A 25249-nucleotide genomic window follows, 5' to 3' on the forward strand; every position below is an offset into this window, starting at 1 on the left:
GACAGGACAACAAGTATCAGCATCCATATAAGATCCAGAATTTTTTAGACATTATTCCCAGGAAAACAGGTCTTTGGGAAAACCTGCCATCTTCTCTTGGAATACTTTATTAAAGGCTTCAGCTTGGGCCACTGTGAAGTGATTCTTCCAGTCCCCACAGATGCCTGGAAATATGAAGGAGAGACAGATCAGATCTCATTACAGGTCTGAAGACTGGGATGTCCTCCTTGCTCTGTCAAGACAGCACAATGACCACTGGGTCATGATGAGTCCTCCTGCTGCCTGGCCACCACACCCATTTACACTTCTACCTGCCTGGAAAGTGTGTCCTGACCTCCCTTTTCTCTCAAATCTTCCTGTGCAGATTCCAAATCCTCAATGCTGGCTGCAAAATCAGAGCATCTGACCACTCCCTTTTCTAGCCCTTAGCCCAAGCTAACAGGATGCGACCTGGGTGATCGGAGTGGATGACATCAGCTAACAGGATGGGACCTGGGTGATTGGAGTGGATGACATCGAGTCTCTGTGTTGGCCGTCCTCATGCACTGGCACCGGCGAGGCTGCCGTTGGGCCCCTGAATGCACCTCATGTTGGATGGCTTCATGGTCACGTCTGAACCCTCAGGACCGCTGGCCATGCCTGCCCTCTCTGGCTCACTCCACTTCCCTGGGGAACTCAGGCTCCCACATCAGATGGCCCCTACCCCCACCCTGTGTGGACCCCTTACCACCCCTGGGCCCTGACACCACCATGACTTCTCCCTGCCCTGACTCCCTGCTGCTGTGCTCTGAATTACTCAGGAAGGGCAGGCGGGATGGAGGAGCAGGGAAGAGCCCAGACTGTCTCTCTGCCACCCTGCCAACAGGCCATCCTTGCACATGGGTCCCACTTGGTCAGGAGAGCGCTGAGGCCAGAGTCGTGTCCTCTCCATGTGCCGTGGCCCAGCGGCCAGGCTTGGAGCGGGCACTGCTGATGCTGGTGGGCAGTGGATGACCAGGCGCCTGCCCTAATCCCCACCCAGATCCCCTCTCCAGGGCCGTCCTGGGCTGAGTGTCAGAGCCCCAGATGGCTCTGCCCAGGACGACTCCCTGGGGCCAGATGGGGAGGCAGGGCGGCCCTGATCCCTCCTAGCTGGGTGGAGGCCCCCAGCTGTCACAGCTGGAGACGCAGGCACGGAGGAGGGAGTGGCCCAGAGAGGCAGGAGAGCCTGCCCAGGGCTGAGCAGCAGGAGGCTGGGCTGCCAGGCGCAGGCAGCAGGGCCGCCTGGAGAGGGGAGCCTGAGCCTGCTGCCCCATGCAGCTCCCCGCGGGCCCCGCCTGCATCTTCCTGAGGAAGGGCATCGCTGAGAAGCAGCGGGTGAGGCGGGCGGGCAGGGAGTGGTGCAGGGGAGAAGGGGGCAGCGAGGGCAGAGCAGAGGCTCAGAACCCGGGGGCAGCGCAGGATGAAGGGGGCAGTAAACTCAGGAGCGGGGGCCGAGGAGAGCAATCGGGGCTGGGATGGGGTCGCGTTCCTTGCTCTGGATACAAGAGGCAGGTGAAGGTGGCAGGGGTGACGATACTGGCCGCTTACGAAGTCCCTGCCATGTGCCCACTCTGCGCAAAGGCCTTTGTGCTCCTGCGTCATTTGATTCTCAGAACCGCTCCCGAGGCCCTCGAGACTCATCACCTTTTACAAGTGAAGAAAGGGAGGCTGAGTCATAAGCTCACCCAGAAGGAAGTGCAGGGCGGGTGTGTCCATTCCTGCGCTTGTGACCCTCAGGCAGGAAGGGGAGGAGGGGCAGGGGGACAGAGAGGAGACTGCACGGAGGACGGAGGACGGCTGGAGACGCTGGGGGACGCAGGCAAAGGGACCTAGAGGGTGGCGGCCAGCTTGGGGGAGACTCCCAGGGTCTCTGCTGGTGTCCAGGCCTGGCCTGCAGCCTCGTCCAGCAGCGGGGAGGGCAGTGTGGAAGACATGCTCTCAGAGGGACAGGAGCTGGTCCTGCTGGCACTCCTCAATGGCCTTCCTGAGGGCACTGAGCTCTGCTCCCACCTCAAGGGATCCTCCCTCTTGGGAGGAAGGGGAGGAAGGTGGAGAGACAGCCAGTGGGGTGCCCTGGAAAGAGCTCTGACCCAGAGTCGGCAGCCCAGGACTCGCGCCCGGGTGCTGGACCTGAGTGGCCGTGCCACCTCTCCCGGTCAGGGATCTCGTTTACAAGCTGTGTGACCTTCAGCAGCTCCCTTGACCTCCCTGTTCTTGCGCGTCTTCACGGGTGAGATGGGAATGACACTGGGAGCAGTTCTGAGGTCTAAATGAAGGCAGCAGCCGGCAGAGCCAGCCTGACGTGAGCTGCGACAGAAAGTGGCGCCTCCTCCTCTGGGGAGGCTCGGACTCTGTGGCAGTTAGTACACGGGATGCATCTGGGAAGGGGCAGATCAGGGTTCGATACGGGAAAGAGGAAATGAGAGGGGATGGGAAGGAAAGAGAGCAGAGAGCTGAGGAACGGGGGTCGGGACGGAAGGAGGCTGAGGGACAGAGAGAGGCCTGGAGGACGCCTGCGGGGACGGGGGCCTGCCTGGAGGAGCGCTGGATCCTGACCATCTCTCTGCCTTCCCTCCCCTGCGTGCCTTCCCAGGAGAGGCCCCTGGGACAGGACGAGATCGAAGGTATCTGCCCCCCAAATGCCCTCAGGGCCCCCACTCTCCAGCTCTGTGCGTGCAGACCTCACACCCTTCCTGTCCCCTCAACTGCAAATCCTTCTCATGGCAGTTGAGTGCCCGCGGGGTACTCGGCCGCATGCCAGGCCCCGGCTCAGAAACCCAGGGTGAGACAGGAGTCCTAGCATGAGGCCAAAGCTGGGGGTCCTTCTCCTGGGTTCTGAGACCCCTCCACCAACCCTGAGCATCGGGGTCAGCGAGCAGCTCGGGAGCCGCTCCCCTCGTGACGCGGGTCACACTGGCCGCCTTTGCAGGGTTTGGCTTTCCAGGGTGCCTTCCCCTTGGGTCTCACTGCCTCACTGATAGTTTCAAGGGCTGCCTCTCTTCCCCACTGGCTGTTTCAAGTTTCTCCACAGTTCTTCTTTCTTCACTTTCAGAGCTCCGGGAAGCATTTCTGGAGTTTGACAAGGACCGAGATGGGTTCATCTCCCATAAGGATTTGGGGAATCTCATGAGGACAATGGGTTACATGCCCACAGAGATGGAATTGACCGAATTGGGCCAGCAAGTCCGCATGAACTGTGAGACCAGGGATTGAATGGAATGACTGGGCTGGGGGTTGCTAAGGGAGAGACTGGGAAGCATAGGAAGGCAGGCAGTCTATCTGGGGGTTGAGAGGTGGCAGTGAGGGATTGGAGGTCTGGAGGAGAATTGTCCAGACTGCACACAGGGAGGCAGCATTTGAAATAGCTGAAGGGAACTTTGGGAGACAGATCTTGGTTCAAGTCCCAGTTCTATTAGTTATCAACGAAGGTCAGCTTGAGAAGTGAAGTGACTCTTGGGTTTCAGTTTCCTGGTCTTTGAGTGAAGATATGACCCTCCCTACCTCATGGCACCATGGGAAGCGGATAAGGATACTCGGGCAGGCAAAGTCATAGTCCACAGCAAATTCTTATGAAGCGTGGCTTATCACTGTCTCCATTAAAGTCTATACGAGCAGTGCCATTTTGGAGCCATGTTAGATGTTGGAAACAGACCTGGGGTTGGACCTAATGGTGGTGAACAGATTTAAAAAAAGGATGGATCTTTAGATGGAGGCCAAAGCTGATTTTTGAGATTGAAATCGGAGTAAAAATGTTATTGGTTTGCTTCTGGGCCTATAACTAAGTTAATATTGAATTTAAGGTGGGGTCAGCCCGGTGTGTCTGCATTCAAGAAACTGCAGGAGGAAAAATAATTGTGTCTGTATTGAACATGTTCAGGCTTTTTTTTTTCCTTCTTGTCCTTGTTCCCTAAACACCAAAGTATAACAATTACTGAGCATTTCTACTGTGTTGGGGACTACAAGTCAGTAGAGATGAGGCACGGAATATGGGAAGCTTGCACAGGTTACATGCAAATACCGCAAATAAAGGGGACTTGAGCATCCACAGGTTTTGGTATCCATGGGGATTCCTGGTACCAACACCCAGTGGATACCAAAGGATGACTGTATTCAGATATGGAAGAGCCTCTGGGACACATTTAATTCATACTCCCTCTTGACAGATGCATAGATGAGGGAACGTGGATCCTAACCATGCTAAACTGTTGTATGGACAGCCAGTCCCTTTGCTACACACACCCTGCCCACCAGGTCCAGGTTAGGGGGACACAGGGCTTGAGTTGAGTGAGTAAAAGATAAGGGGTGGGTTCAACTCACACAGAGAAGAATGAGGCTCTGGCATTCGCTGGTAAATGGAGGGAAGTGGAGGACACCGTGCTAAGTAAAACAAGCCAGACTCAGGAAGCCAGGCGGCAAATGTTTTCGCTCATGGGGGGAAATGAGTGGGGTGCGGAGCCATGAAAATAAAAGGGACATCAGTAGCATGGGGGGTTGGGGGAGAGGGAAGAGGAACAGGAAAAGGGAGGACCCAAGGAATGAAACTGACCAGATTACGCTATGCATCTATGTGCATAGACCACCCTGAGCTCTACCTAAGACCACACAGCACCAACCTAAGAAAAGGCAATAGCTACACAGAAGAAAGACCAGCGGAGGAAAGGGAACAGGAGGAAGGAGGAGGGAAGGAGAGAGGAAGCTCTGGGGACGTAAAGGGAGCAAGTTCTATCCCATGCATGCATGACTATGCTGAAGTGAACCCCATTAGTATGTCTAACTCTAAGCCACTAATAAAAATACAACACAGAAAACCCTTGGAAGGCAGGGGTCTGGGGACTGCCCTATTCCCTGAGCTGACTGAAAGGGTGAATGGAGGGATTGGAAGGTCAAGGCTTGGAGTCCCGCTGACCCCTCCTTTTCTGCCTCAGTGGGGGGCCGTGTGGACTTTGACGACTTTGTGGAGTTGATGACCCCCAAGTTGCTTGCAGAAACCGCTGGGATGATTGGTGTCCAGGAGATGCGAGACGCCTTCAAGGAGGTCAGTGAAAGGGTCCATGGTGCGGGGCGTGGTTCAGGGAGACCCAGGGGTCTGTCACAATCAGTACCATGGACAGAACCCGCAAAACCGTCTTCGGAATTTTTCTTTTCTTTCCCTTTCTTTCTCTCCTTCCTTCCTTCCTTCCTTCCTTCCTTCCTTCCTTCCTTCCTTCCTTCCTTCCTTCCTTCCTTCCTTCCTTTCTTTCTTTCTTTCTTTCTTTCTTTTTTTGTCTAGCCGTAGTGGGATGCATAGGGCAGGGAAATAACACTTGAAATGGGCCAGGGCCTCTCCATATGTTATGATTTAACCCGCAAACAGCAAGAGTAAGCAGTCACTCATCATACAGATGAGGAAACTAAGACTCTTGGAGATCATAAATCTTGGAGATCAAAACCATGTATTCTCCCCTAAATGTTAGGGTCTCTAATCTTGGAGCCTGTAATAGGAAGGAACAGTTGAAGAATTTGAGATTGCCAGGAGGGATCTCAAAGAAATCATCTGGTTTAAGTCACTTATTATAAAGGTGCTTAAAAGTCAGATGCTGGAAAGGTAAGGGGTTGCTTATAACCCCTGATAAAATAATTTCCTTACTAGGAGAGCTTTCAACTACATAAGGCAAAAATGAAAAATATTATAGCATTTAGAAGCAAAGACTTTGGAACCAGCCCACTGTGTGCTCAAATCCTGGGAGGTCTCCACCGACAAGTTTGTATGTTTCTCTCCCAGCTTTGTGTAAAGATTGACAGGTGCACCATTCGGATAGAACTTTCTGGAACCACAGAAGAGCTCTGTCTACAACAGTAACCGCTGGCCACACATGGCAGCAGCTCTGTGACCAAAAAACTGAATTTTTAATTCTGTTTAATTTCAGTGGGGCTGAGGCTGTGGCTCAGCGGTGTGGCGCTTGCCGAGCCTGTTCGAGGCCCCGGGTTCCACTCCCAGTACCACTCACACCCAACGATTACTTTCAGTGGATTTCAATTAAGTTCTTTGTTTAATCTCATTTATATTCAATTGGCTGCCAGCCAAGTATTGAAATACAATCCGTTTAAATGTACAGCACGAAGAGTCAATTCGATTACTGGAAAACTTTCATTTGGAACGACTTGGGAGTGAAAACCTGCCTTTTCAACCATAAATTCGTAATAAAACTTTAATGCAGACTGAATATTTGTGATAGAAATTTAGTGTCCGAGTTGACAAATGCTGAGTGTGTACAATATGCCCTGGATCAAGACCTGTAAACTGGTGTAAGTGTATGTGTATAATTAAGTACACCTCTAAGCTCAGTATGTGAACTAAGTATATTCTAAGTACTTAGTAGGCTAAGTCTTAAGAAGTCCAGTGTGCATACAAACAAGTAAATGGCAGGTAGCTTATTAATGATTTTAAAATAGACTACATGCTGAAATGAGTTGGGATACATTGGACTAAATAAAATTGATTATTTAAAATTAATTTCATATGGTTCTTTTAACTTTTTTGGTGCTGGGAATGGAACCAGGGCCTGCTGCATGCTAGGCAAGCCCTCCCCTGTGCTGCTCCCCGAGCCCCTACATTTTTCTTTAGTGTGGCTACGAGAAAACTTTAAACCATCTGGGAGGCTTGCCATGCATTTCCCCTGGACAGAGCTGCTCCGGGGAAGTCTCATCCCGGTGAGGACGTTGCAGACAGCCGCATGCTCGCGCTGGGAGCAGCGAGGGCTGGAAGGGGCACAGCAGGGCACAGATGAGGCAGAGACCTCTGAGCTGTGGCGGGCAGGGCCAAACCTTGGGGATGGACCGGGGTCAGCATTTGGTTCCCAGTGGACAGGAAGCCACTGGAAGATTCTCGCTGAGGGAGTGATAAGATCTGACTTATCCCTTAAGTGACTGTGAACATGAAGCCTGATGTGTAGAGAAGAGACCTTTGCAGGAGTAGGATGGAGCCAGGGGACCCGCGGAGACGGCCCATGACTGGAGCCAGGTCAGTGTCGGCAGAGCTACGGACAGTCACTGGCCCCTCCGTGTGCTCTGGAGAGAGGATGCACTAGACTTTCTGGGAGATCGGCTAAGGATGGGCAGGAGAAGTTCTGGAGGTCATTTATTAATTTGACAAATATGCATCAAGTGCTTGCCCAGACGAAATGCTTGTCCTTGTGTGCCTGGGTTATCTCACCAGCCCCATGTTCTCTGGCTTGGCCACGTTGTTGCGTGTCAGCATTTCCTTAAGGCAGAACAACATTCCACCGTCCATCTGTACCGCACAGGAGAGGTGTGCATGACTCCACGGACAGGAGGTCTCCAAAATGAACTCACAGGCGCAGGCTCTATTGGGCTGGTGGCCAGGGATGGGGACAGGACAGGTGGGCTGTCCTTCAATGGGTCTAAAAGTCTCAGTTATGGAGATGACTGAGTCCCAGGGACCTAGAGATTAACAACCTGCCTTGGGCACTCAGAAACTTAAAAGAGAGCAGATCTCATGTTCAGCAGACAACGAACAAAAAACAAAGCGGCACAGGGAATCTCTCAGAGGCGATGTCATATTCACTGTGCCGATCGGGCGGTGGTTCCATGAGGGCACGTGTATGTTCCAAGTCCTCAGGCTGCAGGTGTTAAGCTTGCACAGCTGTCTGTACATCAGTTCTACCTCCGTAATGCTGTTTAAACAGTCGTAAAGATGTGTGCGAGTCCTGGAAGAATCCTGGACCTCCAGGTGCTGATATTCTCCAGCACCGTGTGTTCGAAGCCCTCGGCTTGGCTCCTGTGGTCCGTGAACACTGTCGTCTTTGCTGCCAAGGTTGGTGCTGCTCATCCAGCCCCCTCTGCTTCTGTTCAGTTTGACACCAATGGAGACGGGGAGATCACGCTGGCGGAACTGCAGCAGGCCATGCAGAGGCTTCTGGGAGAGAGGCTCACCCCCCGGGAGATCTCCGAGTTTGTCCAGGAGGCCGACGTCAATGGAGATGGCACCGTTGACTTCGAAGGTGACGAACTGGGGTGGGCTCAGCTGGGATCCGCTTCCAACTCTCCATGTGGTCTTCCAAGGAGGGTGTGCTTCCCCTCCTCTCCGGGTGTGGGCTGGGAGGTGGGTGCTGACCATGTCATTCTGAGGGCCCAAGGTCTGTCACTCCTGGGGCTCTGTGGAGCCCCTTGTCCAGAGACCCTTTTCCCCCATGCTCAGGACTTGCTGCCTCCTCTCCTGTTCCTCCCTGGCTCCCTGAGCACCTTGTGTCATGGGAAAGACGTGTCCTAGCAGGAGATGGATGGGCTAGCTAGTAACAGACATTCCTGACTCAGACTCCTGAACTTCAAATTCAGGAACCTGTTCACGTCTGACCTTATCTGGTCTCTTACTCTCTTTACATGTGAATTTTAACATCTGTGCGTAATGAGGATAATGACAGTTTTCCCTCAAAGTTTTGGAGAAAACCAAAAGAAATCATGCACTAAATGCCACCATTTAAAAATAAATTATTACTCTTTTCCATCATTGCCCACGTTCTTCTTTCTGTCCTGAGCACCACCTGCTCTGTCCTGTGGCTGGGCCCCTGAAATGTGCCTCCTACCCGTCTTGCTGGGTTGTGTCCCTCCTCTGGACGCCCCCCTCACACAGCGTGCATTTCTCTGATGACACGAAAGCTCAGAGGACTTATCTCCATTTCCTCTGAGACCGTGTACTAAATCTCTCATCATTATAACCTCAGTTCCTAGCACAGAGCTCAACACGTGTGTCTTTAGTAATCGGTAAGTGAGAAGGACCGAGCCTCACGTGGTTGGGAATGGGGATCATTTCTGTGGAGGGCATGTCAGGCTCATGAGTCATAACGAGACACTCCCTCGTTCAAAGAGCTCAGAATCTAGGTGCCGCCCGCAGAGGAAGCCTATCAGCCTGATATTCACGTGTTATTCAGCTCCAGCCCCCAGGAGCGTCCTCATATCCACACTCGAGTGCTCTGGTGCAAACCCTACCTGCTGTGCGTCCTCCCCTGTCTGCTCCTTTGCAGCTGATGCCGTGCGCACTGACCACACTTTAACCTTCTGCGCCTCTAGGGATGCCTGCTGATCCATCCTTGCTAGAGGCTTCCCTTCGCCTTAGCTGGTGGCACGATTCCCAGGCTTCCAGGAGTCTTCCCCCCCTCTCCGTGGAAGCTCTCTTGCACTTTTCTCCAGGGTTGTGTCGCCTCCTTCCAGGAGGCAGCGGAGGGCTTTTCTGCACTCACCTCTGCTGTACGAGTCTTCCTGCAGGTCTAAGAAGCCTCAGCCTGCAGCAGACATCAGTGAAACGGGGGAAAGATGGAGGACCAGGGTGGGAAACAGATCTGCAGGCCAACCATAGGCAAGAGGACAGGGTGACCTCAAAGCAGGCCAAGGCCCGCAAGTTCTTCTGGGATCGATTCACCGTGAGGTCAGGTGCAAACCATATCCTCTCCCAGGGTTTTCCAGTCACTGTCCACCTGACTCAGGCTCAGGGGCTGCCTCATGGCCCCCTTCCGTACCTGTAAGAGAACTCCCTCTGAGACAGCGGAGAGTTTGAAATCAGACACAAACCATGGCTCTTCATGGAACACAGACTGTCATATGAGCACTGTGTCATTCAACACCTCCCCCCTTTTTTTTTTAATTGTAAACACATGGGATACATGTTGTTTCTCTGTACATGGCGTAAAGGCATACCTTTTGTGCAATCATAAATTTACATAGGGTAATGTTGTTTGATTCATTCTGTTATTTTTTTCCTTTCCCCCACCCCTCCCACACCTCTTTTCCCTCTATACAGTCCTTCCTTCCTCCATTCTTACCATCCTCCTTAACCCTAACCCCTAAACCTACCCCTAACCCTAACGCTAACCCCTCCCATCCCCCATTATATGTCATCATCCACTTATCAGTGAGATCATTTGTCCTTTAGTTTTTTGAGATTGGCTTATCTCACTTAGCATGATATTATCCAATTTCATCCATTTGCCTGCAAATGCCATAATTTTATCATTCTTCATGGCGGAGTAATATTCCATTGTATATATATGCCACAGTTTCTTTATCCATTCATCAATTGAAGGACATCTAGGTTGGTTCCACAATCTGGCTATGGTGAATTGAGCAGCTATGAACATTGATGTGGCTGTATCTCTGTAGTATGCTGATTTTAAGTCCTTTGGGTATAGGCCAAGAAGTGGGATAGGTGGGTCAAATGGTGGTTCCATTCCAAGCTTTCTGAGGAATCTCCATACTGCTTTCCAAAGTGGCTGCACTAATTTGCAACCCCACCAGCAATGTATGAGTGTACCTTTTTCCCCACATCCTCTCCAACACCTATCGTTGCTTGTATTCTTGATAATCGCCATTCTAATTGGGGTGAGATGGAATCTTAGTGTAGTTTTGATTTGCATTGCTCTTATTACTAAAGATGTTGAACATTTTTTCATATATCTGTTGATTGCTTGTAGATCTTCCTGTGAAGTGTCTGTTCATTTCCTTAGCCCATTTGTTGATTGGATTATTTGTATTCTTGGTGTAGAGTTTTTTGAGTTCTTTATAGATTCTGGAAATTAGTGCTCTATCTGAAGTATGAGTAGCAAAGATATTCTCCCACTCTGTAGGCTCTCTCTTCACATTACTGATAGTTTCTTTTGCTGAGAGAAAGCTTTTTAGTTTGAATCTATCCCAGTTGTTGAGTCTTGCTTTTATTTCTTGTGCTATGGGAGTCCTGTTAAGGAAGTCTGATCCTAAGCCGACAAGTTGAAGATTTGAACCTACTTTTTCTTCTATAAGATGCAAGGTCTCTGGTCTGATTTAGAGGTCTTGATCCATTGTGAGTTGATTTTTGTGCAGGGTGAGAGATATGGGTTTAGTTTCCTTCTTTTGCTATGGATTTCCAATTCTCCCAGCACCATTTGTTGAAGAGGCTATCTTTTCTCCATTGCATATTTTTGGCCCCTTTGTCTAGTATTAGAAAATTGTATTTATTTGGGTTTGTGTCCATGTCCTCTATTCTGTACCATTGATCTACCTTTCTATTTTGGTACCAATACCATATCGTTTTTGTTACTATTGCTTTGTAATAGAGTTGAAGATCTGGTATTGCGATACCCCCTGCTTTGCTCTGAATCCCAGGATAGCAGGAGAACAGCTGCTGCTTCAGTGAAGGATTTCTGGCACAACCAATGATAAGGCTGCCAAAGACTGTTCCAATACCAGCACCAGAACCAGCCAGTCCTACTGTTGCAGCACCTGCACCAATAAATTTGGCAGCAGTATCAATGTTTCTGCTGATTGCACTGGTCTGAAACTCCCTTCGGATTAGCTGACATTCACCATTCTGGGCCCCATTAAAAACTGTAGAGCCCTCTCCAGGTCTAGTCTCAGGTCGAGATAACACTGATACAGAGACTGGTCTGTATGTAACTCTGGATCCAGCTCGGATCAGAGCAGGGGTGCAGGCGAGCTTGGCGCAGGCGAACATCTTAGACTCCTCCGGGAGGCGGGGTTGGAGGATGTGGGTGACAGGTAACGTGGGCTCCTCTCCCACTTCCTCTCCCACTTCCTCTCTTCCCTGGAGGTGGCGGCGGCTGCGGCGGCAGAGGTCGAAGGAGTGGGGCTTAACCCTCTTAACATAGGAAAAACAGTGACCCTACCACTCCCATCTTACAGATGAGAAAATGGAGGGTAGAGGGATTAAGTAATTTCTCAAAGATCAGCACAGGAAGGACTCGAAAGCCCAATGTGGCTGTTTTTACAAAGAGGCGCCTCACCGCAGTTTTTCTTTGCAGAGTTTGTGAAGATGATGTCCCGCTGAGGATGTCCCTGGGGACCCAGATGCTCCCCACCGGGCCAACGTGGATTCAGTGCTTGCTGAGGACCCAACCCCTAGGACCCCTGGAAGGATGGAGGGTGGGAGGGTGGGTAGTCAATGGCCTTGCAGCTGTATGGACTGAGGTCAGACTGAGAGCAGCAGCAGAAATTCCAGAGGGTAATGACATCTTTTCCTTACACATAGTCCTAAATCCCTGTGACCTGCCAGAGTCTCTTCCCTAGCTTCTCCCTGGGCTAAGCAGTTTCCTCTCCTGTTGGGTTGTCAAAAAGTCCCGGACAGTCCTCCCACCCCTCCCACCCTTCCGACTTCAACTGCAGAAGCCCTCGTTCTGTGAGAGGGAGACGTGTCAGTCGTGGGGCTAGAAACTGGTCTGTTGATAAGGCCGGGTGTGGGAGCATGCCTTAAGGGGGCACTCCCAGTGAATTCGCGAGTTCCTAGAAGCACAGTTGGTTTTATTCCCCTCTGATCTCCCACATCCCCCTCCTGGTGTAAGACACTCTAGGGAACTGAATTAAATCACAAATCTGGATTATGGAGGTTTAGGCAAGCCGATCCCTGGGGAGTTAATCCCCCACCAAATATCCTGAGAGAAAGAGAGAGAGGATCCCCCAAATCCCCTGCTCAGCCAGGTGACTGCAAAGCCATCTCTGGAAGCCCCCTGCCTCCACGCCAGTCTCCATCCTCGAGTCCTGGCATCCGTCTGTCCGTGACACTGAGGACAGGATTCCCCTTCACCTCCACCTGGGAACAGCTCACCTCCAGCAGCACCAAGGTCCTCAAAATAAAGGTTTCGTGTCCAAGATTTTCTCGCTTTGACGTTTGTTGAGCAGATGCATGGAACGGGTTGTTCAAAAGCCTCCATTTATCCCATTGAAGAGGAAGTGGAGCCAGGCACGGTGTTTCCTGCCCACTTACCTGTGTCTGTTCCCTCTCCCGTGACTTTGAAGCTTTCTGACCTCTCCTTCTGTCTTCCCACTGCCCTCTCTTCTTTCTTTCCTCCTATTCTTCATATTTTCAGTGGCAATGTAGCCAGTGCTTGCTGCCTGCAGGCTGCCCTGCCAGGCGTGCAGCTAGAGCATCAGTAAAACAGACAAAATCGCCTCGTCCCGGGAGCTTGTGTTAGCATGGGAGGAAACGGCCTCCCGCAGAAGCTGAGAGCAACCCACCCGGCAGGAAGGCCGCACAGAGGGAGCTGTGTGGGGAGGTGCCGCCACTCTCCCTGGGGACCTCGGGGCGTTTGCTGAGCAGGAGGGACACGCCTGAGGGAGGAGTGTTGGAGACCCAGTGTGCAGCCCAGCGGAGGTCTGAGATGGGAACAGCAAGGAGAGAGGAGTGACCCTGGGGATCTGCGGGAGGGCTCAGTGGATCAGGGTGGAGTCAGGCAAGGATGTTCCTGGAGACTCATTTAAGGACCTGGAGTGAAGGACCCAGCTGCCCTCCCTCCTGGGCACCTCCCCCTCCCATTGACTCACCCGGGCACCTCTCACTGTTCTAGACAGATTGCTGGGCCCCTCTGTGCCCCGCGTTGTCCCTGGTGATAGGGTCAGAACGACAGGGCACTGACCCGCAGCAGTTGATATCCCAGAGGTCTGCAGTGCAACAGGGGCGTTGCCACCATGGAAATGCTCCAGATCTGCCCCATCCATCACAGCGGCCACTAGCCATGGGTGGCCACTGAGGGTTAAGCATGGGGCGTGAGAACTGAGTTTCGCTTCTTGTTTATTAAGTAAATACAATTTCATTAATAAATAATCGATCTTATTACTTAAGTTGAATTTAAATAGCCCCATGCGGCTACTGTACTGGTCAGCTCAGATTCACAGTTAACCCGGATTATTCTTGGGTCCTAGAAAGAGCCCAGGGATAAGATCTTTGCTTTCGTGGGGAGTGACATTCCAGTTTGTGGGGAGAAGAAATCACTTAAGAGAATCTCATGCTGGGATGAGTCTGTCCAGAAAGATAAAGGGAGGCGGTCAGATACACAGAGAATTTGGGGACGGGGAAGAGTGGCTTATTAGAACTGCTGGAAGGGGTGTGTCTTGTAGATGGAGTGTTTAAAGATGGGTTTCCGGGACTCCTTCCCCCTCTGAGGTGGGCCAGCATGCGGAAGCTCCCTCAGGGGTCTCCTTGGGATCAGAACCCTGAAGCGAAGGGAAGGAGATCGGGTGGGACGGAGGGAGCAGTGAGCTACAGTGCAGGCTCCTGGGCCTTGGCAGAGCCCACGGGAGCTCCGGACACAGCTCAGCCGAGTCTGCGTACCTGGTCTCAGCCAGGCTATGGACTAGGGAAAGGCACGTCTCTGGATGGGTGGGGTCGCTTAGAAGCTGAGGACACCTGATTTGATTGACAACCAAGGCTGCACTTCCCAGAGCTGGGAAGAGGTTCTCTCTCAAAAGGGAGATGGCCTAGCCCACCTCCTTCCCCATCACAGGGTATTGCAACCAGGACCAGATGCAGTAGGGAGGGGGGCTGCAGAAGACCAGGGCAGAGCAGTCCAGCACACTCAAAGGCCCAGAGGCTGGGTGAGCTTGGTGTGTTCAAGGAGCAGAGACAGGAAAGGTGGTAGGGAAGGCCTTAATTAAGCAAGGGATGGCCGTGTAGAACCAGGAGCAGAAGAGCGCTTACTAAGGCATTTCTGCATGCAGTCGGTGAAGATTTATCCTCTGCTTGCTCTTGAGCTAAAGAGAAACAGATCTCCCCTTCAATCTGCCCACTTCTTGCCCATCTGTGCAATATCACTGTTATTAGACTATCAGATAGGTAGAAAAGATGCTGAACAGCAAAAATCTATTACTGATACCTGGGTGCAGTGGTAGCAGTTGCTCAGGGTACTCTAGAAGGAGGGGAAGAAAAAGAAGGAGAGGGAGGAGGAAAAGAACAATATCCATTTGCATCTGGGCCTAGAGGGATTCATCTGGATTCTGCAGTTATTGATGTCTGCCATGGGCATGGGGAAGGGACAGTGAGGCGTCTGCAATAAAATTCCTTCCCTTCATCTACTGATTTATTTATTAATAATCTAATAAATGCCTACAAATGCTCTGTCTAAAGCTGTGATTACCCAGAAAGAGAGAGAAGGCCACAAGTATTCTAAGGGTCCCTGGACAGAGACTCTGATTCCCCCACCAATGAGATTCACCAACCTAGCCATCAACTTTTCCTTCCACCAAAACTCTCATTGAGAAAAAAGGAAAGGCAGGCCCCCAGGTAGATTCAGGACCCCTTGTGGGTTGGCTAGGCCACATTTTTCCTCTGTTCTTTGCGAAGAACCGTGTGATTTAGCAGGATGATGAAGAGGCTGTTTCTAAAGGCGATTATCTAAGTTTGAAAGACGTGGTGGGAAAAACATGAAGCAGGCTTCAGCCTCAGTGTGGCGTCTTCCTTGGAAGATGCTTTTCTTCTCCTTAAAAATGGAATCAAAGGACAGAGTTCAGGGGATAAGTATGCACTGGCACAAAATAGGTTATGAATAAAAAATGACTTTGCATTGATATATATGTGTGTGTGTGTGTGTGTGTGTGTGTGTGTGTGTGTACTGGGGATGGAACCCAGGGTGCTTAATCACTGAGCCACATCTCCAGCTCTTTTTAATGTTTTTATTTAGAGACAGGGTCTTACTGAGTTGCTTAGGGCCTTACTAAGTTGCTGAGGCTGGATTTGAACTTGCCATCCTCTTGCCTCAGCTTCCTGAGCTGCTGGGGTTGCATTGATTTTAAGACTTAGGTGGGAAGAAGGGGGAGACAGCTGAGCTGAGAGTAGTTAGACAAAACCACCCCCTTGCTTGCGGGAGCTCTGGGCCTTGGCTCTATGGCAATAGGTTTGGTGGAGGAAGAAGAACCTAAAAGAACCATAGTCCTGCCGTGATGGAAAGAAGGAGGACCTAGGAGGGGAAGGAAGAGGAGATGGAGTGACTGCAGCCACAAGCAACTGGAATTTTCACCTGGGCTTAGAGGGAACTAGATCCTGTAATCAATCATTGGCGTCCACTGTGGGCATGGGGAAGGAATAGTTAGGCATAACTAATAAATTGTGGAGTCTGGGTACTAAAAATATTCTTGGACCTAGCAGTAGACAGGAGACCACTGTGGGGTATCTTAATATCCACCCTGTTAAGATGGTACCGAGAGGCCCAACCCATTCCTTCTCCTCCTCTCTGTTCAGGATAGATGGTTCTTGCTGCCAAGCCATGACTCCAGAAGAGTCACAATTTTGGCATCATCCATGATCCATGTGCATCATGAGGACAAACACTGCTAGCACCACCAGAATTTCCCTTCCTGGAGGGAGGGTAATGGAGTCTTGGCCACACGTGGATGAAAGGGCTTTTCTTTAATTCTAGATTCCAGAATAATTAGGTCAGCCGATCCCTGCAGGAGATCCAGGGAGAATTTCCACAGGATGGAGAACCCTGAGGTGGGGCCAGGTGGTCAGGCAAGAAGAAAAAAGCACACTAGAAGAGACGGATGCATAAAATTGGTCCTGTGGGGGTTGATGACCGCGGGCTGAGGTTGTGACCAAGGGAAGCCAAGACAACTCCGCCTTTTCCTTGGCTACTCAGTGAGAGGTAATGCAGGAGCAAAGTGAAGTCATGGCTTCTGGGGATCAGGAAATTAGGCTCCCCTTTGCTAGGTTGTCTCTTCCTACTGCCTTCAGCTTGAGAAACCCCACTTTCCTTACCTTGCTTACCCAAAGTCCCCCAGGCTGCAGCTCGGAATGACACCTCTCAGTGTTTGGAAAAAAAAAAAAAAAAAAATCCCCTCCCCGCTGCCTCACTGATTTCCTCTCGCCAATTTCCCCCAACTCTTCCACCGTGGGGAGTCTTCCAGCCCTCCTCCCACCCCACCTTATTTTTGGAAAGCAGAGCCCGCCTCGCTGGGGGCCTCGGTCGCTGAGGTCCCTCCCACCGGGACGCACCCGGTGCGCACCCCTCCGGCCTGGGCATCGGCCGGCGCGCCTATTGCTTCCGGCCTCACCGCAGCCTCACCGCAGCCTCAGCAGTACACCCAGGTGTGGTCCTGGTCGTAGTTGTGAGAAGTGGCGCACCACACGCGGTTGTTCTTGGATCCCTTCTTGGTGCAGTTGAAGTAGTTCTTGTTCTTATAGTTGAATGGGAAGTGGCAGGGGAAGCCCGGAGCCAAGGAGGAAATTCCTGGGAGAAGTGAGACACAGGTCATTCCTGGGCTCCACCCTGCGGTGGAGCAGAGCTTAGGATCGGGAATGAATGAAGAATGAGGCCTGGGTGGATTTTTATCACCAGGGCAGCACCTTGTCCGTCCCGCTCCTCACCCTTCCCCAGTGCCCAGCGGAGCCCTGTCGCCGAGCTGTCTCAGGTGTCAGGCGTCCCGGAGGCAGGAAGCCACCGGAGCCTTGCCCAGCTTACTGCTGTCTGCACAGAAGCTCCACTTCCGGTCCTTGTCCATGTTCTCCGTGGTCGGGCACCAAAGCCTGTTGCTGTCATCCTCCAGGCAGGCGGAGACCACCTTATTTCTGTAGACCGAAGGGAAGATGCAGGGCTTGCCGAAAGAATTGCCCCCATACTCTGAAAAAGGATCCCAGAAAGGGGACGGAAAGGTCAAGAGGAGGCAGCAAAGGGCGCGTCCACTGTCCACACATGCGCTCTCTCTGCTGGCACCGAACCCGCGCAGGACCTTCTCTGTGATGCCATTACCAGCCCGCGGTAAGCGAGGACCGCAGACGTGCACGCCCACAGGCCCGCCGCCCGCGTTCACGTGTCTGCAGCGACGCCCTGCTGTTAATCTAGGACATTCTCGCCTGGGAAAAACTACAAGTTGCAAATAGCTTTATCGTTGATCCCGAGAACTTCCTGAAAAACTATTTACATACTGGGCATGGCATATTTCACCTCGCTTAACATACTGTCCTCTGGGTGCACCCGCGTGGTCACAAACGACAGCGTTCCCTGCTCCTTCAGGCTGCGTGGCCCTCTCTCCTGTACCTAGACCACATGGTAAGGATCGTTCATCCTTCCAGTTGTTTCCACAGCTTTAACTGTTGGAACTGTGCGGCGGGGAATGTTCCTATGGATATAGGAATGTTCCTTCTACTCAGAAGTGGGAATGCTGGGTCACGAGGGAATCCTGTCTTGTTTTTTGAGGAATCTCCACACTATTTTCCAGAACAGCTGATTGTTCAGATGTATTGATTTACGTTTCCGCTACAGTGCACAAGGGATCCCCTTCCTCCACATCCTCCCCAATGCTGGTTATCTTTTATCTTTTTAATGACAACCGATCTAATAGGTGTGAAATGACATCTTGCTGTGTTTTTCTTGTCTTTCTTTTTTTTTTTTTTTTTCTTTTGGTGCCAGGGATTGAACATAAGGGTGCTTGACCACTGAACCACATCCCCAGCCCCTGTTTGTATTTGATTTAGAGACAGGGTCTCCCTAAGTTGCTTAGGGCCTCACTAAGTTGCTGAGGCTGGCTTTGAACTTGCAATCCTCCTGCCTCAGCCTCCCGAGCTGCTGGATCATTTTAATATGATAAAAATCAATTCATAAAGTAAAAAATGAAATAAAATCAGACCACTCGATTTCTCAGGAGATGGTAGATTTTGGTAGATCACTTACTTTTAAGACTTTTGAACCCCTCTCTCAGCTTCCCACAACCACCAACCCTGCATGACTCTAGCCCAACACAAATCACATCCACACACTGGAAAACCTTAGGCAAGACCCCTGGACCTGTGCAATCTCCTGACTTTACCCTCACGGCTCCGAGATGCCATCACAACTGTCAAAGCCGTCATCTCCCGTACTTCAATAAGCAGTAGGCTCAGTGGTGCCTCACAGGTGGGCTTTTTCTGCTGGTGTTACAGGGAGGCTGGAATTTGGCTAAGGGGCAGGGGTTTCGAGGCAGTAGGACTAATGATCCACAACACTGCTCTGAAGGACAGGCTTCCTGGGCTCAAGTCACAACTCTGCCACTTGGCAACTGAATTTCTGTGAGCCTCATTTTCCCCGTCTATAAAATGGGGCTGCCAGTCAGACTTCCCTCAGAGGGGCTGTGGAGAGGGTCCATGTCATCTCGTGTGATGCTCCTAGGGTGCTGCCGGAAATGAGCAGTGCTTCCTCAGCCCTCCTGACGTTCTGGCCATTACTTGTATTATCTAAGACCACACCGCTGGTAAGTGGCCACAGCATGATTCCAACTCAAGTCCAACTCCAAGCCCACCTTTTGACTGGTGTCTCAGACCCTGGCAACAGCGAACTCCCATTTCTGAGGTACTTGGTACGGAATCATGGAAGGACCCAGGTGAAGGTCAGTGCCAATCCTTACAACACCCCGTGGAGCCAGACTTACCCTTCTCCTTTTGCAGATGAAGTGACCAAGAGATTGAACAACTTTTGCTGTGTAATGGGGAAGCCAGAGCGGACGGGGATCTTTTAGTGATTTATGCAGATTCTTACGTTACCCCCTCTGCTACCCTCTGGAGGGTCTGGGAGCATGGAGAGCATCAGGGATAAACAGAAGTTCAGTGTTAAGTTCCAAGTTGCAGCAAGAGGTGACTCAAACTGAGAACTATGCACAACTTCATGACATTATCATAAAACTGTTTGCTCTATCAGTCCATCGACTTATTTTAGGGTTTAAATATGATGAAGGTCGTGGGTGTGTGAATGACAGACTTCACTGTCAAGGGTGGAGATGGAGTTGAACGTGGATGAAGAGTTAGATTCGGCTTTAGGACAGAGTTACGGTGGGATTTAAGGGTGAGGCTGGCGTGGAGTTATGGACTCAGTGATGCGTAGCCAGGCTAGGAGAAATGAAGGTTTTTATATGGGATTTGTGTGAATGCCGAGGGAAGAACATAGTTAAGATTTTCATGCAAAAATGAGTGCGCCCGTGGGCAAGTGCCTTGCATGCATTTAATAAGAAAGCATGGACTTTGGAACCATCTGGACTTGATTCAAGTTCTAACTTCAACATAGCCTGTGAGCAGGACCACGGGAGATCTTAATTTTATGCGGACCATTTATTGAGCAGATGGGATGGGAAATAGCATCTTCTAGAGCTGCCGTGGAAAGGTTCAATAGAGGTCGTATATAAAGCTCTGAGGTCAGAGGCTAGTGCAGAGAGGCGCTGAGTGAATGTCGCCCATTTCCAAGTTGGGCTCGGGTGTGAAATTAAGATCCAGTGTTAAACTGCATTGAAATACAGGCAGGATCAATCGGGAATCTGGTTATTGCCAGTTCGAGAAACAGAAACTCTCGACAAGCAATATCAGGACCACAGCCACCAGTAGGGATACCTTCAGGCTGGCACTGGGGACTTGGGGGGACACAGCTTTGGGACATCCCTGTCTCTGGTGGTTGTCACGGTGTCCTCTATGAAAAGTCACTGGGTTCGTAGAAGCACTTCCCCTGGTTGCCCAGCATCCCCTCGGCTGCCCACCCTCCTCCCTCTGCGCCGCCCAGCCCTCCTGGATGGCGTGGCTCACCGTTCATCTCACAGTATTTCCACTGCCGTATCTCATCGAAGTTGGAGGTGACTGAGCACCACATCCTGCCCAGCAAACTTCCATCTGTGATGCAGCTGTTGTAGGGGATCCCATGAAAGATGAAGGGGAAGACACATCGCGGGTAATCTGCACAGAGAAGGGTTCACGTGTGGCTCCACTTTCTCCAGCCAGTTAAAGGACAATCAATCCATTAAAGCACAGGACAAACATTGAAAGACATCATGCGTTCCTTTCACCAGGCATTTAATGAGGCCTGCCCCACCTTTATCCTCAAAGCCTCTCCAGCAGGACTGCCAATCTCCACCCAGGATATCCCCACCTGTTGAGCAAAACACTCCCCAGTCCTCGCTGAGTGTCCTGTTGGTTATGATCACCCACAGACCCACAGGACAACATTAAGATTAAGAATCATAATGACCGGGCTGGGGAGATAGCTCAGTCAGTAGAGTGCTTGCCTTGCAGGCACAAGGCCCTGGGTTCAATCCCCAGCACCGCCAAAAAAAAAAAAAAAAAGAATCACGATGACCAACAGATAAAGTCAAGATCTTGATCTACCAAAAAATGGTGAGATTATTAAAAAAAAAAAAAAAAGGTCAGGGAAGTAAAATACAGTTATCATCTGAAGGCTGGTGACTTCTTGCAATTTGCATGGAAAGTCTGAATTTCCCACCCCAAAGGCGCACCGTCCCTGACCATATATTGGTAGTGAGGGACGCGACTGGGGAGCGATGGAGGGGCTGCTACCGGTGACACCAGCTGAGAGGAGCCAGTTCTAGGGAGGGAATAGAAGTTTGAGGAGTTCAGAGGCAGAAGGAGTTAGGGGTATTCGGGGACAGGATGGTGACCACCAGAGCGGGAACTCACCAGGTAGACGGGAGCCGTCCACACAGGACAGCCAGACGCAGGCTCAGGGAGAGCTCTGCGACCCAGGTGAGGGGTTCTCTTCTGAGTGCGGTGGCGACTCGCCAGGGCCGTGGGCTGGGACGACGACACCTGCCTTCATGTTCCAAAAGGGGCTCTGGCTGACAGTGAGGATGGATTGGAGGGGTGGAAACGGGACTGAGGGAGACCAGTTAGTAAATTGTGTGGCAAAGAGTTGAGGTGTTTGAGAAGGGTGGGAGGAGGCCAGAGTTTGGGTCTATTTTGAAGGCAGAGCTAATAGGTTATTTCATAGATTAGAGGAATCAGGAATGACTTGTTTATCTGGTTTGTGCAATGGTTTCATCTTTACTGAGGAAGCTTACAAATCAGCAAAGGCCTCGCCTGTGCACACGGCTCTATTTCTAGTTATGTAAATGTCTTAAATTAACATTTGTGGAGATCGTCCAAAAGTGACCTGTTTCTGAATCTCATTATCACACTCGTGAAGTAAGTCCGGGAGAAGCAAGCACGGCCTGAGTTAGGACCTATGGTGCCTCTGCAAGGCTAAGGGGAAATCATCCCACCTCTTCTTGAAAGTCGATGGAACCTGAGTTTGCATTTTCTTCCTATCTTTCTTTTTTTAACTTTTATGTTATCGGGACATTTTGAAAGCACCATTCTGTTTCCACTATTTAAACAAATATTTCTATAATTAAAAGGGGCGCATCAAAATCTGTTTTGAACTGGAAAGTATTTCAAAATGCAAAAGAGCAAGTTTAAAAAAAAATACCACATTTCCAATAAAGACAGGAGAAAGAAAAACATGAAAAAGAAAGAAAGAAACAAACAAACAAATCACGACGAGGAAGGGAGAAAGCCTCCAGTTATGTGTTCAGGTGTTGGTGCTTGGTTCAGAGACCAGAGCACGGGGAAGAGATTCAAGAGGCAGCCTGCATCTGAACAGGAACCCTGGGTAACGTGGCTGAAAGGTTAGTCCAATCAATGATGGAGTGGAAACAAGCATCTCTAGGCCCGATTGTGTCTGTACATGCACAGCTGGAAGTTTTACCGCCCTCGGAATGTGTTGAGAGTGTTTGGGGATGCTTTTACAGAATTGGAAGAAAGAGAAAAGTGTGTTTCTAACTCATTTTGAGCCACTGATCCTGACTTGCCTTGTTTTAACCAGAAGTGGCTCTTGACAGTGGGGACACTGCTCCCAAAGCTGGGTGGGGGGACTTTCCCAACCTGGGGACCTTTCTGTCATCATGTTTAGCTCTTGTAATTAAAGAGATGCTGCCTGGAAGGACAATTCTCTGGCTCCCTTTTTACCATCTTAGAGGTTAGTGCTTATTACTTTATTATAAATTACTTTCCTCTTACTTGTGACTTACAGGTAAGGAATCAGGTTGATTTATTTTGAAATTATGGGTAGAGCTTGGTAGAGTAATTTGGAAATTTCATTTTGGGATAATGAAAGTGATGTGATAATATTTATTATAAAAGGGGGGGGCATTTGATCTCAAAGGTTCAAGAATGGTGATACTAGGAAAGGTAAAACCCTAAATATTCAAAAGCTGGATATTAACGAGAACTATTCAAGTGTCCAACTCTAGGTTATTCGTTAATACAAACAAAACGTCTTTTGTCTCTGTGCACAAAATTAAAAAAAAAAAAAGTTCAAAAATCATGTAATTGCCAAAAATGCCTCCTTTTCCTTTACACTTGGTTTAGTTTGCCCTTATTGACTTAAGTGACTGAGAATGAGGCAAAGAACACGATGGTTTTGGTGAACCTGACTGAACAATCTTGAGCTCTCATCCAGAGAGCATGGTGCTCGGACCTGACGCTCGGTGGGCACACTGAGAGCCGGCCAGCTGTGCGCGTTCATGCACGCGGCAATTAGGGGGAGCACAGGAGATCGGTTAACTCCCTCCCCGTCTCCCCCCAGGGCCGCCCTTCGGCCTTCCTGACATCCCTCTTTCCCCTCTAACTTCCACATGTGCCACTTGTCTTTTCTTCTGGCTTATTTCGCCCAACACGAGGCCAGAGGTCACCGTCCTTAACACTGTGAATGTTAATGTCCTGCCTACTTCAGCTCGAGGGTCCCTAATCCAAACTCACCAAATTTGAAAATCTGAAACGTTCCTGAAGTCACAGTGTTTCTAGTGCCAATGTGACTCCGCCAGTAGAAATTCCACCCCTGACCTCGTAGACTAGGTCACAGGCAAGACACAGGCACACCAAAAATATTGTATAAAATTACCTTTACCTGATGCAAATGAGCTGTATACGAAATGCAAATGAATTTCGAGCTTGGACAGGGGTCCCCTTCTCAAGAAGGCTCATTATGTGTATGCAAATAAATCTTGAAACATCCCAAGTCCAAAATATCTCTGATCCCAAGTGTTTTGGGTCAAGGATGCTCAACGCATTAGCCTCTGAAGCCTGGCCTCCCGGGGCGATTTCTCTGCACAGATACACATTATCATTTGTCTGCAGAAATACAAGTCACGTCATAGGCGTGCTCGGATTTCCTTTTGTGATCCACCCTGTTCTGAAGGCCAGTCCCAAAGGGACGAGACTGTGAGAAATGAGCACACCTCCCCAGGCTCCGGAACTGCCTCTCACCTTCGGCCGTGCAGTACTTCCATCTGCCGTCAAAAACCGCCCTGGTGGCACACCAGTGGAAGAGGCTATTGGTTCTGGTACACGTGAAGTAAACAGACCCCAAGTAGGTGAAAGGAAAGATGCACGCCTCTTTCTTTTCTGCAGGACAAAACAGACGGGGAGATCACGATGAAGGAGGCCAGAGGCCTCTTGGTTTGGTTCTTGCTTTGGTCTGAACGATTGTGACTTCCCAAACTCAGAGACTGAAACCCCAACCCACACAGCGACGGCAGCAGGAGGTGGCTGCCTTGGGAGGGGATCAGATCACGAGGTCGGAGCCTGATGATGGGGAGTAGAGCCCTTTTTACAAAAGAGACTCCCAGAGAGCTAGCTAGCTCACCCCTTCCTCACAGGAGATCTCAGGGAGAAGGCGCCGTCTATGAAACAGGAAGGAGGGTCCGTCTCAGACACTGACCTGCTAGAGACTGACTTGGCCGTGGACATCTCAGGCTCCTGAACTTTAGAAAGGTATTTCTATGGTTCATAAACCATCCGGCCTGTGACTTTGTGTTATAGCTGCCCACGCAGACTGAGAGCCCTGTCCTGGAGGGCGAAAGCCACACACCTGGGCTGAGCACCCAGCTTCCTAAGTGTGAGTCCAGTTTACGTCTGGACGTAAACTGAGCAGGGGGGGGGGAGGCTTTCGTCCACAAGGAAGGCGCCGCTGCCTCTCTGAGCATGGAGCAGGCACCACCAACGTTACACAGGATGTGTCTCCATGGGTCACAAGATCAACTTAGGTCAGGCAGAGACACACGTTAGGGAATTCTGAAAGAAAAAAATCCTTTTCAAATGTTTTTTATAATCTTTCTGATGACACAAAAGAGAAGGCTTCAATTTAATGCTGGTATTTCTCTACCACGTCTCTAATACATAATAATCTTCCCTTTTAGCCGAAAAGAGGGCAGGACTCAGGCTCAAAGCCTTATTTGGGTGGTAGTATCTGGTGGAATTTAATAATAGGATTTTTTCCACTGTGTTTACTTTTATTGATTTTTCCTACATAAGGCAAATAGTACTGCTTTTTTATATTGCAAAACTGATGTTAATTATTCTTTTAAAATGAATTTAGTAACATGAAGAAAGGGGGGGTAAATTTTAAAAGAAAAATGTTGAGTACTGGTTTTGTTGACACGGTACACTCTGATGAATAAAGTTTAGGAAAATAACCCTTGATCTCATTCTTCTGTATGAAAGCAAGAGCTTTCTCTTTTAATCAGTGTATCCACAGAATACAGAATGGCAACTTGCTCATAATAGATGCTCAAGAAACACCTGACAGAATAACATAAGTTGGATAAACTCTGCATGCAACGAAGTTAAACAAATTTCTTTAATGAAAGACTCGTGGAAGAGTTAATATACAAATGAGGAAAGAAGGACAGACAT

General features: G+C 50.1%; 3 protein-coding genes across 5 annotated transcripts in view; 1 reads left to right on the forward strand and 2 right to left on the reverse strand.

Moving 5' to 3' along the window:
• Positions 1-15147, forward strand: CABP5 (calcium binding protein 5). Of its 2 annotated transcripts, XM_079119078.1 has the most exons (7): positions 1-1356; positions 2615-2645; positions 3074-3217; positions 4947-5056; positions 7874-8021; positions 11808-12969; positions 13003-15147. In XM_079119078.1, exons 1-6 carry the CDS (start codon positions 1294-1296, stop codon positions 11831-11833), a joined length of 522 nt encoding a protein of 173 aa, XP_078975204.1. In that variant the 5' UTR covers positions 1-1293; the 3' UTR covers positions 11834-12969; positions 13003-15147. The 2 variants fall into 2 exon arrangements, with proteins under 2 accessions (XP_078975204.1, XP_078975203.1); XM_079119077.1 differs by lacking the exon at positions 1-1356 and having other exon boundaries at positions 1725-2645.
• Positions 11165-11592, reverse strand: LOC306647703 (ATP synthase F(0) complex subunit C3, mitochondrial-like; the record flags this gene model as incomplete). Its single annotated transcript, XM_079117202.1, has 1 exon — positions 11165-11592. A coding segment is annotated over exon 1 (336 nt), but the record flags the coding sequence as incomplete, so codon positions are not given.
• Positions 13554-25249, reverse strand: part of ELSPBP1 (epididymal sperm binding protein 1) — a 19011-nt gene continuing 7315 nt past the window's right edge. Inside the window, exons 3-7 of one of the 2 annotated variants that reach the window (XM_079119075.1) lie at positions 23822-23950; positions 20312-20458; positions 17232-17390; positions 16836-17000; positions 13554-15254 (exon numbers count right to left, since the gene is read on the reverse strand). In XM_079119075.1, coding sequence (XP_078975201.1) covers positions 16843-17000; positions 17232-17390; positions 20312-20458; positions 23822-23950 — 593 coding nt within the window. In that variant the 3' untranslated portion in view covers positions 13554-15254; positions 16836-16842. Of the gene's footprint in view, positions 15255-15284; positions 16331-16835; positions 17001-17231; positions 17391-20311; positions 20459-23821; positions 23951-25249 lie in introns of those variants that run through there. The other variant, XM_079119076.1, reaches the window with a different exon arrangement.

Source organism: Sciurus vulgaris (genome assembly GCF_902686455.1).
Source record: "Sciurus vulgaris genome assembly, chromosome: 17".
In the NCBI taxonomy this organism is placed as follows: domain Eukaryota; kingdom Metazoa; phylum Chordata; class Mammalia; order Rodentia; family Sciuridae; genus Sciurus; species Sciurus vulgaris.